This window comes from Carex rostrata, chromosome 32 (genome assembly GCF_964058835.1).
Source record: "Carex rostrata chromosome 32, lpCarRost1.2, whole genome shotgun sequence".
NCBI classification, from domain to species: Eukaryota; Viridiplantae; Streptophyta; class Magnoliopsida; order Poales; family Cyperaceae; genus Carex; species Carex rostrata.
Genome location: NC_135949.1, coordinates 5,580,952 through 5,599,706, shown reverse-complemented (window position 1 = coordinate 5,599,706; position 18,755 = coordinate 5,580,952). Strand labels below are relative to the sequence as shown.

Here is an 18,755-nt window from a genome sequence, read left to right as displayed (position 1 = left end):
CTGACAATTGGAGAGGAGAGTGGATTTTAAAAAAAATGCATGAAAATAGAAGGGGAGGGTAAATTCGGTATTAAAATTTTAGTTTCAGTATTTTCTATCCTGAAAATAAATTCACGGGATCTTATTAAAATTTAATTTATGATTTCGATTTTTGCAGCTAAATTACTTTCAACTGATATTATATTATTTCACAAAAAATTATTATTTATCAACTACCTGTGAACAAAGGGGGCAATTTCATGTATATTCCTCAAAATTTCAATATTACGTATTTATCCCCCAAAAATCACTAATTACATATTTATCCTTAGAAATCATACAAACATATTTGTCCAATTTAACTCTATAACATATTAAATATCTCCAAAAATAATTAAATAATATTTTTTAAAACTTAAATTTTTTATAGTATTAATTAATAATATGTTGATTATTATGTGTCACACCCCGGAACAGGGGGTCGCGCAGTTTTGTTTTAAAATGCGGTTTTGTTCATGCATGCGGATTTATATTTATATTATTATATTTTTATGTGGGTGGGCCTGATTCTATTAGTATGCGGGGGGTGGCAGGGGGGCGGCAGCCCCCTGCGAGCGTTGTCTGAGGTTACGAAGCACCGCTCAATAGAGCACGGAAAATTTTATTTTGGAGAAGTCAAATTGCATGAAAATCCTTTAACCGACGGTCCAGATTAGTCAAATTATCATATGATTTGATTTAAAACAAGTTTGGTTCAAATCCGATTTAATTTGGCTAAGTTATACTCAAAACAGCATTTTTCAGAATCCCCATTGCGGCCCGCAATAGGGCTGTTGCGGCCCGCAACGCTTCCCAAAATTTCTAGCCTTTGAAATTTTCCTCTGTCTCCATTCATTGCGGCCCGCAACAATTTCCAAAATTCCCAGCCTCTGCACAGCACTTCTGCCTCCATTCATTGCGGCCCGCAACAATTTCCAAATTTCCCAGCCTCTGAAGGGAGCCTCTGCCTCCATTCATTGCGGCCCGCAATAAAGTCATTGCGGCCCGCAATGACCTGGTTGGAAGTCAGCCTGCGAACTTCCCTCTGTCTGCTCTCATTGCGGCCCGCAATAGGGTTATTGCGGCCCGCAATAAGAGTACTGTTTTTCATTCCTTTGCCCATTTTCGTGGAATTTCACCCCGTTTTCAAACCCGATCAAATCCCCGTATACTTAAACAATTACTCCCCATTCACTGGACCTTTTAATGACATTTAAAAATGCAATTTCAACATTTAAATCATAACAACTATTTAAAACATACCGTTAGGGTTTTATAACATAATACGGTTCGATAACAACCTATACATCAAAATAACCGACTACGGGTTCAACTACACATTCAAAATGGGTACAAAAAGGGTTTGGCATAACCTATTAGCCCGGCCTAAACTCACGTGTCGAGCCCGAGTCCCACTTCACTCGCGTTTACCTGCACATATCAATTCAAAGGGAAAAATTCCCCGAGGGGAGGGGGTGAGAAAACCTGTCATCCGTTTTCTCAGTGCGGAATTTAAAGGGCTACTGGATTTGTGCGAAATCCATCACCAGAACTAAATACACTAGCAATAGGCATCGAGTTATTTATTTACCAATAACAATAAATGCACATGTACCAGGAATAGATTCAAACGGATTTCAATTCACATTTCATCAACATCAATCAACGAATTTCCAGAAAGATTTGGTTTCACAGATATAATATATATAAGTCTGGTTATGAGGTACAGATATCAACTATCTATCGCCTCCGGCTTAACAGTTCTATTTTCTGGTTTCAAGTCATACAATCTCATCAATTCATCACTTAAAATAAACACGGGCATATTCCGCGAATATGCAACAGAATACCATTTTTCTCAAAAAGAAATCACTGACACTATCACTGAATCACTGAATCACTGAATCACTGAACCACTGAACCACAGTTCTACCTAAAATTACACTGCACTTCCCTTACCCAACCGGTACTGGGTTCACTAGGGCCATTCTCCAGATGCGCATAAGGGTCCTGGATGAAAGTCTAGTAGCTAGCTAGACTTTCCACTATGATACACTGTTCACTTCACACAATCAATCCAAGTCATACTGTGGTTCCACTCACTTATTCAAAACGACAGATCAACAATCGATAAACCGTACCAACATGAGAATCATAACAGTTATACAATTCAATTTCACTAATATCACAATTAATGCAATGCGGCAACAAATGCTTTCAATCAGAGATTCAACATGCTATGCACAGTTTATTTAAATCAAGCAATCAACATAAATATAATAATATGCACCGTTATTTAGTTCTACGAATAAACCCCAAAACAGATCCCGTGAACCCCCGCACCTGGTTACGTAGGGCACGTAGAGGGTCCGCGATCTCGCGACTCGGTAAGCTCGTCAATCCCGCTAGCCGTGCTCGTTAGGATCTATACATAGGTCAATTTATTAAATTCCGGCATTTTTACAATTTAAACCCTCAAATCAATTTTTTTGGGAAAAATCCGTAAATTGGAATTTGGTTGCACTTTGGAACACGGAATCAGTCAATTCACACTATATAAACAACAAAGGCACGGAATAATCAATTTGGTACGATTCTACGGGTTTTCACCGAAACCCTAAAAATACGGAATCGAGAAATGAGAGAGAAATAGAAACGGGAATTACCAATGGAACGGATGGATGTGCGAGATTTGAGCTTCTCTTCTTAAATCTCGGTTTTCGGGCAAAACGGTCACCGGGGTGTCTCTCTCTCACTCTTTCTCTCTCTCGTTCTTTCTCTCTTGGCGGAAACGAAGGAAAAGAAGAAGAAAAGAGATGGGGGCAGGAAAGGAAAGGAAGGAGGGGAAGAGGAGGGAATGACAAGGGGCCCCCACTTGTAAGTGGTATTTTTGCAAAATAAACCCTCCACTTGTTCGATATTGTTTAAATGATTTATATAACCCCAATTGCTCCTCTCTCTTAACACAATTAATCGTATAATTATTTTTCACCATCCACATCACTAATTTCGTATATACGTATATATATATTATTTGATTTAACCACATATTATTTTCATTAATCTGAATTTTAAAAGTTCACAGTGTTACATTATGTCCTTTGTTTTTGTCTCTTTAGTCCATCTGAGTTCTCTTTTCTCTAAGGCATCAAACCTCCCGCCTCTCTCCAAACAAAGATGGAAAATTAAAGCACCGAGGGGCGGCAGAAATATATGAGAAGGGAGGCGACTAGGGAAGGCAAGGAGAAATTTGTGATTTGACGCATGTGGAGAGAGAAGCAGGGGAAGTTTGGTGCTTTCCAGAGAAGAGAACTCAAACGGACTAAAGAGGCCGAATGGCATACTAGTCAATATATTATTAATTAATATTGTAAAATAAATTTTAAAGTTTTAAAAAATATTATTTAATTATTTTGGAGATATTTGATATGTTAATAGAGTTAGATTTGATAAATATGTGAGTTTGTACAATTTTAAGGATAAATATGTAATTATTGATTTTAGAGAGATAAATACGTAATATTGAAATTTTTTGAAGAATATACATGAAATTCCCCCTACTAAATATTTAATATGTAATCTATGAGTATATGACATCCAAATATACAACTACACTACTTAAATAATTTACTAGATATAAAACTGATATTTAATCTGGAGCAAAGTTAGGATGTGATGTGCTCACCAAGAGGGTTTGATGAGTACAACTCTAAAAGTATTTTGGATTGACTTCAAACGTCGAATCCAAACTGTTGAAATCTATGTATTTCATGAGTGATGCACGTACATGCAAAATTTTGAATGTTTCGAGTTTATTTGATACAATGTCAAGCGGTCAAAGAAATGAACTTTTTATAAGTCAATTTATAAGTTGTTTTATATATTCAATTTTTAACATTCCTTTGATCGATTGATCTTTTAGCAAATAAATTCAAAACTTTCAAAATTTTGCATGTGCATGCATCACTCATGAAATATATGGTTTCAACGGTTTGAATTTGATGTTTGAAGTTGATCCAATATACTTTTAGAATTATGCTCACCAAATCCTCTTAGTGGGCACATCACATCTTAACTTTACCTATTTAATCTGAAGTTCTAAATAGCGCGCTATAACATTTTCGGACCATAAAAGCTATGGCGCTATCAGCGCTATAGCGCGCTATTCTGCGCTATAGCGTCGCTATTTAAGCATAGCGCTATTTTTTTAGCCAGTTCTCTATGACGCGATAAACGCTATTTAAACCTTTGATTTTGAACAATACAAGAAATTGGGATGCGTTATGGTGGATAGAAGATATAGTGTTTGATACTTGAATAAATGTTTGAGCCTCCCAACTCCATGAAATCAAATTATATAATTAGACCATGTTTTATAGAAGTCGTTCCTCCTTTTGATAAACCAAGTTCGAATCAAGTACGACGGATTTTAAAATTTTAATTATGTATATTCAAGTTTAATTGAATTTTATTTTTGAAAAAAATATATATATGGTTCAGTACGTCTCCCACATAAATTGTTAAATGTGTATTTTGTAACTAAGTGATTGAAATTTCACTTTATAATCAAGTTCAAATTCTACTATTTTATATTTCAATCACTTCAATCAAAACTTTCTAGTTTTAACTATGTATTTATATGACTACGCCAATTTATAAGTTTCAAATTATCAATTGAAACATTAATCATGCAAGTTTGCAGCTGTATTTCTAATTAAGTCTTTCTATGTTTGTCTTTCTTGGGCATAATTTACATGTATAAACCACTAATAATATTCATTAATCCGTTAATTTTTGCTTCATTATTTGTATGGAGTCCGTGTACTTGACTATCTATCCCATACATTTTTCAATTTTTCTTATTACAAAAGTAACAAAAAACATAGGCATTATTATAGTGTGTATTATTACATGTAATCATAGCCATCTAAATATATGTATCCAAAAGGGAGTAGAACTAGGGTGTTCTTAAGTTCACCAAGTCTTCTGGTGAACTCAAGTCTAAAACCCGTTAAATCGTATTCAAATGACGAATCCAAACATTGAAATCCGTCTACCTTATGAGCGATGCATCTACATGTAAAAAAATTTAATTTTGAAACTAATTTTGCATAGAGTCAAAAGGACAAAAAAGTTCAAGAAATGAATGCATTAAAATTAAATTATTAACCTTCTAATTTTGACCGCTTGATTTTATACTAAATTAATTCAAATATATAAAATTTTCACATATAGACGCATCATTTGTAAGATAGGCGGGTTTCAACAATTCAAATTCGTTATTTAAAGTCGATTTGATGAGTTTTAGACTTGAGCTCACCAAGGAGCTTGGTGAACTTAAGAACACCCTAGTTCTACTCTCCAAAAAGGGTTTACATATTGTTCTATGCTGAAGTTTGGATTGGAGGTGGAACGGAACGCGTATGATAATTTCTGTAGAAATATATTTGAAAAGTTTGTTATATTTAACATTAATAATTTTTTTGGGGTGGAAGATCGTTAGATTTCAAAGTTCTAAATATCTAGTTATAATTGTGCTATAGTTCTTTCGACCTTAAAAGCTATAACACTATCAACCATTTTTAACACTATATCTAGCTATAGTTATTTTTTTTTATCTTTTCAGTGATGATACGTAATCGTTATTTAAAACCTTGCTAGATTTGAAATTCTACTGAATAAATTTTGTGTATATTTAAAATTAGAGGAGAAAATTCATTCTATTCTACAAAAAATATTACATGCATATTTGCAACACCATAACAATATTTTGGCTTTGGAAATTGCTGAATACACCTGATGAGCCAGGACTGGTCCAGTGATGGAAGAGCGAATCCACCACCCTAGCAAGAATTGATCTTGCTGTCGCCACTCGCCAGGGGAGATAGCTCGGATTATCCTGTGAGACGCCATTGGTGATGATGCGCTCAGGAGGCGAGGGAGTCTAATCATCCAAATGGCGAAAAAGACTATAGGCGTGCATCCCCATGCCAGAAAGTTAGAACGTCGCTAGAGGAATACTGATTTGGATCAGCCAAGAAGGCATTGGTACAGTGGAGGTGCGAGTGGTCTGAGAGGTCTAATCAGATGCTGGTAATTTGGCCATGAGAGGAACGGAGAAGATGATACAGCTCTGATAACATCTAAACAGAGAGATTTCAAGAGAATGAATACTGTAATTCTTATTAACAACAATAATTTATAATTGATTACAATTGCTTTTATATACAGTATTGCCCTTTACTAAGAATTACATGAACGTCATTCATCCTAACAGTATTTTGTTACAGTATTGTCATTTACTAAAAATTACATTAATGTCATTCATCCTAACAGTTTTTTCTGTTATAACTATAACAATATCAATTCTAATCAATTCTAATCTCACAGTAACTCTAGTAAAATGGTCTATTAACATAAATTCTGACAATTGCCTATACATTTTTGTCTTATTTAGGTTAGTTGATTTTTTCTAATATCTCATTGAAAAAATTTACAAATATATAAAATAATGAATCTGGCGAGAGCGATACAATTGAGTCTTCAAAGAAAAAGAACAGGAAGACTTAATTCAATATATCTTGGAAGTTAATTTGGCGGACTGTGGGGGCACACAGTGCGAACAGAGATGATCAGCAATAACCGCGAGAATTATGAATTATGAATTATTATTACCCATTTTATTTTCTTATTTTTTATCTTAAATACTTTGTTTTAAATTCGAGTTTTTTCTTAGAAACTCCAACTCCAACTATGTAACCAATCACGATTAATTAAAATAGAGACTCTTCACATGTTTATAATTCCGACAACCGAGATTTGAACAGCAGGGTACAAAATAGCCTTCTTATGTCTTCACATGCTCGAGTCAATAAGACGTAGAATAGAAACAAGATTCTACATCCTCCCCATTTCTTTTCTTTAAGAATTTAAATAATATTTATTTTCGATTCGACCTAAGTATAATTATCAAGAACTGCTTCACCTGAAACAAAAATGGAAAAATTAAATGAAAAATGTTTGACATTTTACCGATCAGAATCCAGGTCAATCTGGCCCGAGTGGAATGCACAGGGCCTGTGCGGATTCTGATTGAATGGTCCAGATTTAAACAGAACTATTCTGTTACCTTAGGTGATATGAATGGCCCGTGCGGATTCTTTTTGAATTCAAGAAAACAATCAGACAGAAAATCTCACCATGCATTTTTTTGATGAAGCGCTTGAATTCAAAAAAGTTTGTTTCCTCAAAGAGTGCAGGGGTCAGCCTGAGAAATGTAAATGATTGTAAATGCCGGCCATCCGGATCATTGAATGGCTTCACATTTTCTAATATTTTGTTGAATCCATCTCTATCAAAACAGGGCACAGCATTCTCACTCACCACTGGTATACCGGCATCCCATGCCGCGTTTAGTACCTAATTAAAGTAGTAGTTTATTCATTTAATAAGTAATGCCTAACAAACCTGCTTATAGTACTAGAAACAAAAGGTTGTTGTGCAGAAAATAATCTACAGAAAAAAAAAAAAAAAAAATTGTACCTGCCAAACCAAACCTTCGGGATCTGACATCGCCTCAACAAAGTCATCGAACTGGTTAAAACTACACAACTCCACACACGTTAAGTTCAAGGTTGCACTGTGCTTCTTCAGCATTGCTGCTATAGGGGCATAACCGTCCCTATTGCAAGAATTGTAAAATCCAGCTGTCAGCTCAGCTGCATGACTAGCTGTCTTGTACCACCAATGCACACCAGGTATCTGTTTCATGTAGAATGCCATTAAATTAAATATCTGAATATTGTAATAAAAGCAAGCTCTACTTCCCAAAGATGCATATAGAACATTAGAATATATCTTGCAACATATCCCATGCTTACACATCCACAAGCAGCCAACATTTTTCTTTTTGCAATAACCTAGCATGCAAAACAAAGTACACTATTGTTACATAAACTAGCAAATCAACATTTCACCTGCTTGGCATGATTTCAATTCAATTTGCCATTTTTAGATGCAAACATCGTCATTGTGCAGTAGGGATATCTTTTGTATCACCCAATACCACCAACTAGCCATTAAGTTTCAGATACAAGTGTTGGGCCATCTGTCAAGGCAACATATACAGTAAACTCCTGGATAAATATGCAAAACACCCACTGACAAATGGGTCCGGATCCCCAAAAGTAACCCAAATTTTGAGTTTGGATCTGGACCATCCGACCAGAATTCAAACCAATCCGGCTTGAGGTAGAATGCACGGGACCACTTTTAACTAAAAATTTGAGTTACTGTAGGGGATCCAAATTCGTGGCCAATACCTTAGCAGCAATGGAAGATCCTTCAAACGCTAACTTAGCAAGCATAAGAACACAATCAGCATGGTCAAGCAACGCCTTGGAGTACCAGTCGAGAAAAAACCTGCCGTAGAATCCATTGTAATCTCCCCCGTCACAGAAAAAACCAGTATCCTGTGGTCTAGAGTTGTATGTGCCCGTGTTACTGGGTCCCTTCCCCCAAAATGAATGGCCCCTTTTTTCAGCTGCACTCCTCAAGCTTTTCATCAAGTACCGATCGTAACACTGGAAATGACCAAAATGGACACGAGACATAAGCATTATGTTAATTGATCATGGTTTCAACTATAGATGGGAAAGGTTGAATGGAGTTCTTTTTTTCGGTCAAATAGTAACAACAAAATGAGTAGAGCATATGTTGAGAGATCCTTGCATGCGCAACCCGGTCTTAAATAAGTTGGGTACTGTCAAGTTAGGTCATTTTGGGTCTGAGTCGAGAGCTCGTTACTCTTGGACTGTATAGGTTTACCAAACAAACTGGAAACAAGTACCCAACCCTTTTAGAATAATATGTATAAAGTAACATCTACACACAAAAAAAATAAATAAATAAATAAATAATTGTGCATGAGAAGGAAATATAAGTGCACTGGATCTAGTTGAATCACATTTGATCCGATACTAAGAATCACAGATCATAAATAAATTTTGATATTAAGGGACTGTAACCTGAAACTCGCCGATGCCAGGGTATCTCCAGCCGTGCTCCATTGGATAAGATGGATAGCGCAGTTCACCACATGGACCCAACCCAACCTCTATTTCTGAGATTATGCCTTCTTCAAAGAACTCGTCAAATTCTACCCTAAAGCTTCTCATGAAGTCAAAATAAACCTAGAAATGTATGAAAAAACAAACAATTTGGGTGTAACTATGCAAAGTTTTTTGCTCAAAGATATGTTGAGATGGGTTCATACTTTTAGATATATTGTGCTCTTAAGTAAATATCATAAGATGAATTCTTATTTGCACATTTTTCTTACTATTTACTAAAAGATGCAGAAATCATGAGATTTGCTAGACCAAATATCTTTCCATTCAAGAAAAAAAAATTTATAAATTGTGCAATTTGTAAAGTTTTAATCCCATTAGATAGCTTTTACTCTCCAATCAAAATAGGGGACTAGAGGAGTCCATATATGTAAAAGTAAAAATGGTTACTTTTGAAACAATACAAAGGAACCGCGAGCTTAGTGCAGTGACACGAGCCCTCGTCTCTCTACTAAGAGACACCGGTTGAATTCTCGGGAATAGCATCTAAAAGATGCTGGGTGTAGCAAGGCCCTTTAATAAATAAATAAATAAAAAAGACGAATGATTAATATTACCTCAAGAGTAGTTCGGCCTCGCAGAACTCGTTCTTTGTCAATACCCCAAGTGAGATATTCAGTATTACGCCGGCCGTCTTTATCGGTGAAATAAATGTCTGGATTGGAGCTGCCGATCTCTAGAACCCAATTTGGCAAATTGATTGTGATATCATCCCCTACATTGGCCCCACATTTATGAAAAGACATCACTACCTAATATTCCAAACCAAAAAAGAAAAGAAAAGAGAAAGTAGAATGTTAAGTCTCCAGAAATCTTCTGATTCTATTGAGTTGACGAATTAACAGGTAGGTGGACCCCATCAAAAACTATGACCTACACATAAACTTTCGTAGATTTTTTATTTATTATTTATTTTATGTGTTGGCTCGAGTAATCAAAAGCCCATGTCAGCACCCTTAGAGATAATCGATAGACATGAAAACAGTTCAAGGGGTGTTTTGCACATATTCTTTTACATATGCATAGCGAGTGTGGCTATGATACTATGCATGGTGCGGATTGGTCAGTACTATGAATCAATATCTCCATATTCAAAATCCAAACAGTCAATCGGAACCGCTCATGTTTCTTCCATATGAAGATGTACCTGGAGATCAAATTTTACATTTTATAGAAATTTTTCACTATTTTTTTAGATAGATAGAAAATCACTTGATCTAAAAAGTCTTAGACCATTCAAAAGTTGTGATCTTCTACATATCTAACAAAATAGTAAAAAAGTTCTAAAAAATGTAAAATCTAGTTTGCAAGTACATTTTCATATGGAGATCATGTTGAACTGTTCAGATCAATTATTTGAACTTTGAAAATAAAGATATTGATCCATAGTACGGACCAATCCGCGCTATGCATAGTACCATAGCCTCACACTATGTATAGCTGACGTGTTTCAACATGACTTGACCTGTAGTTTGAGCTTCATTTGCCTTGTGATCTGAATGAGATGCTTGTAACCAGACCACTTATATTCAAGGGGCCGGTTCGCCTCCACAATGCCCCACCAACAATTAACCGTCACTCCATCCACACCAGCTGATTTTAGTAACTTAAGGGCATTAATTAGACCGTCTGGATCAGCCACTTCACAATTCTTGTTAATCACACCTAACTGGTACCGATCAGAATGAAATATGAGTTAGTCTAAAAACATAGCCTGAGAACAGTAGGAAAAAGACTGGAGAGAGTGATAGACCCTTTAACAGAATGACATGATCAAATTTGTTTCTGCAGCTTTCTTCACTCTTTCCTTTTTATTTCCATCCTGAGCTACCATACTTATTTTTTAAACTTTGGTAATTGAGTGAGGCTATGGTAATATGCATATTACGAATGTTGGGAACAGAGTGCTTCGTATACTTTTTGTTCTCTTTTTTTTTTCAAAATTACTATGTATGTTTTGATCACTTGCTTGTTCTCTTCCATTCTGTTTTCTTCCTTAAAAGGAATCCACTTCCAATTAGTTATGACATCCAATTATGTACAAAAGAGATAATTTCACTTAAATAAGACTAATATTAATTATGCGCACACAACCAAAAAATAGTTCTTATTCCAAATTGCATCTAAAGATATCTACAAAACTAACTGCACTTGCTCCTTAATCAGAGAAATTATCAAAGGTATAACCATGCAACTATAAAAATGCAATTACCGGGAGCATCACATAGACTGGTACATAAGGCGTGCCAGAAAAGTCGCGATCATGCAAACACGGTACAGTCTTCTTAATCACCTTTTCATCTTCCCCTGACTCGATGCTACCTTCAAAAAATGGAGACTCTGACTCGTTCCGACTTGCACCACTGGTACCAGCGGTGGCAAAGCACAAGGGGGAGGCCGGTACAGGGCCCACTCCAGGGAAAAATCCTCCACGTAGCCTCCCAAAGGACCCCACTGGAGATATGCCTCGGAGAGGCAGTGCTGACGAGTGCGGCATCACCGGAGCAGAGGTTGAGGTGGCAGGTCGACCTGCCTGCAATACGTATTGCGCGAAAAAGAAAAGCGTGGTAACCCTTAGTGCCAAGTCCTCTGGAATAATTTTAGGGAGTATTTGAATTAGTTTTAAAGTAATTTAGCTTTCAATGAATTCTTTAAAAAAAAAATTCATTTTAACATGAAAATAGTAATTCTTCATTTCTCACTATTGATTTATTGAAGCATATGGTCCAGTTTCTATTTTAAAATATAGATGACGAATATATTTGATAACTATATTTATTTAACAGTTCTGACAATTGACAACATAATTATCAAGATCAGAAAATAAAATTGTTAAATTTATACACAATTTACATAGAACTAAGTAACTAACCATTAATATTTCAAATCAATCAGCGGATTAGTTCTATTATACACCATTTACTTGCACAACATTTGATATCCATAAATATTGCAAAACAAATGTACAAATATTAGTTGTTTATTTTGATAACAATTTTGTTGGTTGTCACTTGTCACAACGGTCAGATAAAAATGGTTGTGAAAAAATGTTAAAAATAATTTTCTAAGTAAAGAGCGCTTCACTCTGTACTTGGAAAAGAATTCAATTGAATTAAGGGTAGTCAAATTTTTAAAAAACAGCGCTAACATTATCATTAATTAAAGATTTAAAAATTCGAAAAAAAAAATATAAAAAACAATTTCATCATATCCCACATTTTACCGTCTTATTACCATTTTCCTTACCCAATCGATTGTCGCTACCGAATCCATATCATCTAAGGTAACATAATATTTGAGTTTAGATCCCGACCCGAGGGGGAATGCACGGGGCACTTTAATATTCGTGCCAGATCAGATCGAACGATGCGGATCTGAACTCACAATTTCTGTTACACCAGGTGATATGAATTCTCTCGAACCTTGGCTCACGCGCAAAAAGAGAAAGAAATTAGCAACAGAAAAGCAGAAACAGGAAATGAGAAAACCTGAGAAGAAGGAAAGGTGGTCCCATCTGGCAGCACCACCCAGCCCGCCTCCTTCGCAAGCGCCGCAATTACTTCATTGATATCTGCTCTTACTCTGAGGTTATAATTCCCGTGTTTTCTCAACCCGCCTAAAATCCTCGCTGTTATAGCTCTCCGATGCCTCTCTCTCATCTTCGTTCTCTCCTTCTCCTCTTGCCCCCGACTTCTCCTCCCTCCTCCAGCTGTCCGATCGCTTCCGCTCATGCTTGTGTTCAGGTACGCCGCCGTTTCTTCTTGGTCGTCTTCTTCGTCTTTCACCTCCATGTCTTCCATTTCCTCTTCTTCTTCACTTATCCCCAGTTTATCCATTTCGGACTAGATCTCTGTTCACTGTGATCAGTAAAGCTGGATCTGACAGATTGAACCGCTTATAAATGGTTAAATTGGTTTTCAGGTGGAGTGGGAGTGTGATCTGGGGGGGTATGCTCGTTGACCGCCGTTCTCCGGCGGTTATACGGCGGAGGGAGGGAGATCCGGCGGCGAGCGTGCGAGAGGCGCGTGTGAAAGGAGAAATTGGAGGTCGTTGGGGTTTCGCGCGTGCCTGGGTTTATGTGTGTGACACGAGCGAGTTTCGCATGAGTGAGGGGTGAGGATCGGAGAGCCATGAGTGCGACACGTGGCTTTACGGACGGTTTGGATCGGACGCGCTGGTGGGGTACGGGATGCACGCTTTTAGAATTGTTTGAACATTGAAGTCACGCAAGGAAAGCATTTTTGAGTTTGAATCCGATCCCTTCGTTAGATAGTGGCACGAATCTTTAAGTGATCCATGCATTACAGGATGGGGCCATTACTGATCGGACGGTCTGGATTGAAACTAAAACGGAAAGGGTATTGCAGAGGATCTGGACTCAGGTGCTCACATGGTAATTGCTCAGCTTGAAAGGTACGTTCCATCGGTAGAGCAGGTCACGTGCCGCTCACATGATTGGACTCATGCTAAGTTTTCTTGTTATCCAACAACACAAGTTATAACTTATAAATGATTTGATCCTATAAACTTGAATTAGCAAGCAGCTATATAAAAATGATTTACGGGTTATGTGTTAATTTTTGTTATCATTGAACTTGCATTGTCGCGCATATTTCGTGCGTATACACTTTGAACTACACAAATTCAATTAACATGATTTTGATTTTTTAAATATAAATTCTGTACCATTTCAAAATGTGTTAAACCCGTTAACAATTGTATACAACTAAAATAATAAATGTGCATTCTACTATAATCAAATTTATATATTAAAATACTCATGTATTTTATAATGTGCCAAAGGCTGCTTTGCATTAGAGTTACAGGGTGAGAGACGTCGTGTTGATTTTTGACAAAATCTGTCACCTCAAAATCAAAAATCAAAAATCAAAGTGTAGAATTTACTATTTAGAGAAAACATATACTCGTTTCTCTTTCTCCCCTTTCCTTCCTCTTCCTCTAACACCTCTAACACCCCCGGTTCTAGAGCACAGCCTTAGCTTCTAAATTCCAACTGCAACGCCTAGACAAAAGAAGCCAACCAAGTAATACACTTCCAAAGTGATAATAAGACAAGCAGCACAAAACCACATTCATAAACTAAACATATATTAATTAGCTCTATAACAACAACCACAGTATCAGGCTATCAGCAACCAAATAAAAAAACCAAGGAAACAGAGAGAGAGAGCTATAGAAGAATGTAACACCACCTTTACTATTAAATAGAGGATGAAATATCCTCCATACACCCATAAAGCAAACCCACTCCGAAACCCTAAAATGAAAACCCTAACTACACAGCCTAATCGCCGTATTCTGTACTACCACTACAAGAGCTGCTCCCATCCCGACTATTTAACAACAATCCCTGCATTTGATCCGGTAACCCGGTTGTAGTATAATCTGAACTTTTCTCTCTAAAGAACCTCTCTCGCTCTACATGCTTAGCTGGTGGGGGCGGTATTGACAATGCGGGTCCTGTTGGTTCTGGGCCTGGGTCAGGTTTTGGGCTGGGCTGGATTTTCAATGGTCGGATCAGTGGCCTCCTAAGCATTTCATCCGTAATGGACCCATAAGGATTTCGGGTCGGTTCGTCAGAGTAATCCACAGATAACGCTTTTCCCTTTCGTATCCTGTGTCAGTTGTAGCAATTTAGCATACAGTGCAAACATTTTATTCATTTTATTTTATTTGCAATTTTTGCATATCTCCATGTATATTAAACAATGAAAAAATGATGTACCTTTTGTAGAGACTTTCAGCATCCTCTTCCTCTTGTTGATTACCTCTGTTATCTACACTGTTATTAATAAATGTGGTGGCGGTAGAGGTGGGGCCCACTGACAGGAGGGAGTCATGCCGAAGAAGCACCTTATGTAGCTCTTCATTCAGTCCTATTGCTTCAGTTACCACATTCTCATCTCTAAACAAAAGACCCTCAAATAAGTGAATAAATAAACAAGCACCCTTTGTTGCTTTAACCAAGCAAAACTGAGAGCATTTTTTTAAATAAATCAAACCTTGAGGTCATCACAAGGTGCATGACACGCTGCTTTTGAAAAGAGCACTGCTCAACTAAATCAAGTACAAATTCATCCATTGCCCCCTATATATCACACGTCAAAACATAAATATATTTAATGTGCTCAATATTAATTTTCTATAATAGTACAATTTTAGAAAGAGTTTGTATGGTTATTACCTCAGGGTGTTTGGTATCAATTGAATTAAGCACATCTCTCAGAACTTCCAACACACTCGTGGCCTTTTTAATTATACTACAAAAAAACAGAAACAATTAGAAAATGGCATAGTTGAATAAACTAATTAGGGTTTTTTTTCCTCTCTGTAGAATAAAGATGTACTGTACCTAGAATCAGGGGCATTTTGGGGACTATTTGTTTGCATGGGAGGATGATCGTATAGAAGCCTCTGAGTCAAAGTATTATCTTTACTATCAGTAGCAGGAGCAGGAAGAGGAGGTGTCTTTCTCTGAGTTGGTAGGGCCTGCAGTTCAGTCACTGTAACGCGAGGTCGATTTGGGAATTCCACACCAGCCACCTTTCAATTCAAACCAAAAGAGTTCTGTTTAGAGCACTTCATGTCAAATACAAACACATCACATTTAATACACAATTAAATGAGATTACAAACTCTATGCATTGTGCAAGGATTGTAAATATAATAATAAATTAATTACCACCAAGTCATAGTAGGCGGCATAATATTCGGGAAATTTGCCTTTAGCGCCACCAACTGCAGTCTGTGTTGCATCTAAAAGAAGAAATGCTCTCTCTCTCACAGGATAATCTGTCTGGAAAATAAATGAAAATACTAACTTTTTAATGCAACAAATTTACCAGATTGATACAGCTCTTTTGTAAAGGCCTCATCATTAGAATTGTATAACTTAGTGTCACCTACTACAGTTTTTATTGCCTTACATTTCATGTGCTGTTAATTTAACATGGTATATATTGGATTTTTATTACTAACCTTTTTCTTTACAATTTTGACAAGAATAGGAAGAATAGCATTTTCCACCACCAATTTGTGTATATTCTCTCCAAAGTTATTCATCAACATTTCTAATAGCTACAAGATACAAAAGAGTATATATGAGAAAATTTGAGATTTTTAAATCATCCCATGGAAATTATTAATTAATTACAAAATTAACCCTCACCATGACAGCGTAAAGTTGAGTATTGGGGCTCTTGTGCTGTAACCGCTTCTTGATGGATTTAATCACGTCCTTGGCTTTCCTGGTAAATTGGGATTGAATTATTAAACACATAATAATCAATAAGGAAAATGCATATTGTACTGTTAATAATTTAATATGCTTAATCATGTTTTACTAGTGAACTACTGAACTTATATACTAAAAATAAGTGGTGTCAACACTTGATATGACAGTTTTGCAATCTCCATCATAGAAGATTGCCATATTAAGATCTAACCAAAAGAGAGATTAAATAAAACATGTAAAAGGAAAAATAAAATAGGAAATCACAAAAATAGAACACAAAAAATTGAAAAATTACCAAAAAGGTACTTAACAAAATTACTTGACCCTTATTACAAATGAGTTTGTATCCTCTGAGATATCTCAAATTTTCAGTTTATCTAAAGCCGGGCGAAAAAACAATTTTGGTGCCTATTCAGAATGTGCTTTAAGATTCATGCAGAAAGGATTTGAACGGTCAGATTTCCACAGATAAACTCGAAATTTACGATATCACATGCGATGCGAATTCTATTACAAATGCCATTGAACTCAGAAGCTATAGCTCAGGAGCTAAAGTTAGGTTGCATGTATTATAATAAATGGATAAATGATAATTGAAAGAGGGGGGAATTACGAAAATACCCCGGATCATGTGAAACGAGTTCGCAGATTTCAATATTCTTTGCCCAATCAGTCTCCTTCAGCTTATCATCTGTTGCCATCTTTACCATACCTGACGCCACAAAAACCATCTTGGAGAAATTTGCAGTTCAACCCCCAAAATAGTTTGAATTTTCAAAAAGAACCAAATTTATCCGAAATTGTGAATCAGCTCCTGGAGAAGTCTCAAGATTTATCAATAAATAAACCCAAAATTTTGTAGAGAAAATCCTCAAAGTCCCTGCATAAAAGAAAAATAAGTACAGAAAAATTACATAGAAGTACGAACTAGAAGATCAAATCATTAAACCGTATCAAACTAAATAGGTTACGAGAGGCGCTATTGGCAGTTTTTCAGCATTATCTTTTTACATCGCGAGAAAAAAAGAACAAAAGCACTGATTTCTCCGTGCTGAGCTAATAATCGCAGTCGAGATTCATAAAAGAGAAGAACTTTCTTCATAGCATTCACTAACAGTAGATCGAGGTAACGAGAAACGAACAGATCTTTTGTAATTGGAACTTAAGAGAGAAAAGGTTTGAAAGAGACATACCTAGCTAAAAACCAACAATGGATCGTTGTAGAACAGACAGTGGTAGCCTGGTAGGTACTTAGGAAGTGTGAACCGCCATTGGAGCGGAGAGTGAGAGCACGCGGTTAGGGGAAGAGAGAAAGGGAGAGAGAAAGAAAAATGAAAGCAAAAAGAGAAGACAGCTATGGGAATAGTGTAGTAAGCTGTCTATGCACTATTTCCTTAAATGCTTGCACCAATTGAACATTCTCTGCAGAATAGCTTTTACTTCATGCAGCGCAAAGACTGTAGAATCGAAACTGCGTTGTATTTGTTTGTGCGTTGCCAGAAGACAAACCTGATCTGTTAAATTCTTTACCCTGAAGTCTACAGAAGGAAGGCATTTAGGGGCTATTGTTTATGATTGAATTAAAATGAAAAATGAGCAGATAATATTGTTTCATTACTACTTTCATAAAAATATGATTTTCATTGATTGTTTATAATTAAATATTTAAATGTGTTGAATTGGATAGATTTGGAGTTGCCTAATTAACTGTGCTGAACAAGCAGGAGACTGTATTTTTGTATAGTTATTGTTATTGTTATATAGCAATGATAATTACCTATAGTCATGTTTGTCATGTTTTATTTTTATTGACACTGATTTGTATAAGACATAATTTATTAATAAATAGATAAATTAGTAAAATGATAAGATTAATTAGTAGATTAACTTTGCACATAACATATACCATTTTAAGTAAATTAATTATAATGCATGATTAATATGATTGCATTAAGCATAGAGATGAAAACATAGTAGATAATATTTGATTCTTATTCAAAAATTAGACATCAATATTTGATATCCGAATTCCGAATATCAGTGCAGCGGATAATATTCAATTCATATCCGAAAATTAGACATTAATATGATTGCATTAAGGTCCTAGGGTGAAAATGCAGCGGATAATATTCAATTCGTATTCAAAAATTAGATACAAATATCTGATATTTGAATATTCATGCAATATGAATACAGATATAATTATAAGTTTTAATTATATGTATCATATAGTACATATATACTATATAATTTAATATATATTACGAAAAAAAATTATGTTATTCACCATATTATAACTAGATAAATATTATAAACTTTAGCATTTATTAATAAATATCTTATATGTATCCGGA

General features: G+C 35.8%; 2 protein-coding genes across 4 annotated transcripts; both read right to left on the bottom strand.

Moving 5' to 3' along the window:
* Positions 1-6,968: 6,968 nt before the first annotated feature.
* Positions 6,969-13,083, bottom strand: LOC144547897 (beta-amylase 2, chloroplastic-like). Of its 2 annotated transcripts, none has more exons than XM_078296575.1 (9): positions 12,635-13,083; positions 11,359-11,679; positions 10,612-10,815; positions 9,704-9,898; positions 9,045-9,209; positions 8,340-8,600; positions 7,561-7,779; positions 7,218-7,437; positions 6,969-7,003 (listed from the first exon to the last, which is right to left on the bottom strand). In XM_078296575.1, the coding sequence occupies exons 1-9, from the start codon at positions 12,980-12,982 to the stop codon at positions 6,975-6,977; spliced, it is 1,962 nt and encodes a 653-aa protein (XP_078152701.1). In that variant the 5' UTR covers positions 12,983-13,083; the 3' UTR covers positions 6,969-6,974. The 2 variants fall into 2 exon arrangements, with proteins under 2 accessions (XP_078152701.1, XP_078152702.1); XM_078296576.1 differs by having other exon boundaries at positions 11,359-11,735; positions 12,635-12,775.
* A 1,155-nt stretch (positions 13,084-14,238) lies between these two features.
* LOC144547898 (ENTH/VHS/GAT family protein) lies at positions 14,239-17,770 on the bottom strand. Of its 2 annotated transcripts, XM_078296577.1 has the most exons (10): positions 17,595-17,770; positions 17,023-17,281; positions 16,336-16,414; positions 16,146-16,244; positions 15,850-15,963; positions 15,520-15,710; positions 15,352-15,427; positions 15,170-15,255; positions 14,893-15,072; positions 14,239-14,782 (listed from the first exon to the last, which is right to left on the bottom strand). In XM_078296577.1, exons 2-10 carry the CDS (start codon positions 17,130-17,132, stop codon positions 14,452-14,454), a joined length of 1,266 nt encoding a protein of 421 aa, XP_078152703.1. In that variant the 5' UTR covers positions 17,133-17,281; positions 17,595-17,770; the 3' UTR covers positions 14,239-14,451. The 2 variants fall into 2 exon arrangements, with proteins under 2 accessions (XP_078152703.1, XP_078152704.1); XM_078296578.1 differs by lacking the exon at positions 17,595-17,770 and having other exon boundaries at positions 17,015-17,135.
* Positions 17,771-18,755: the final 985 nt, after the last annotated feature.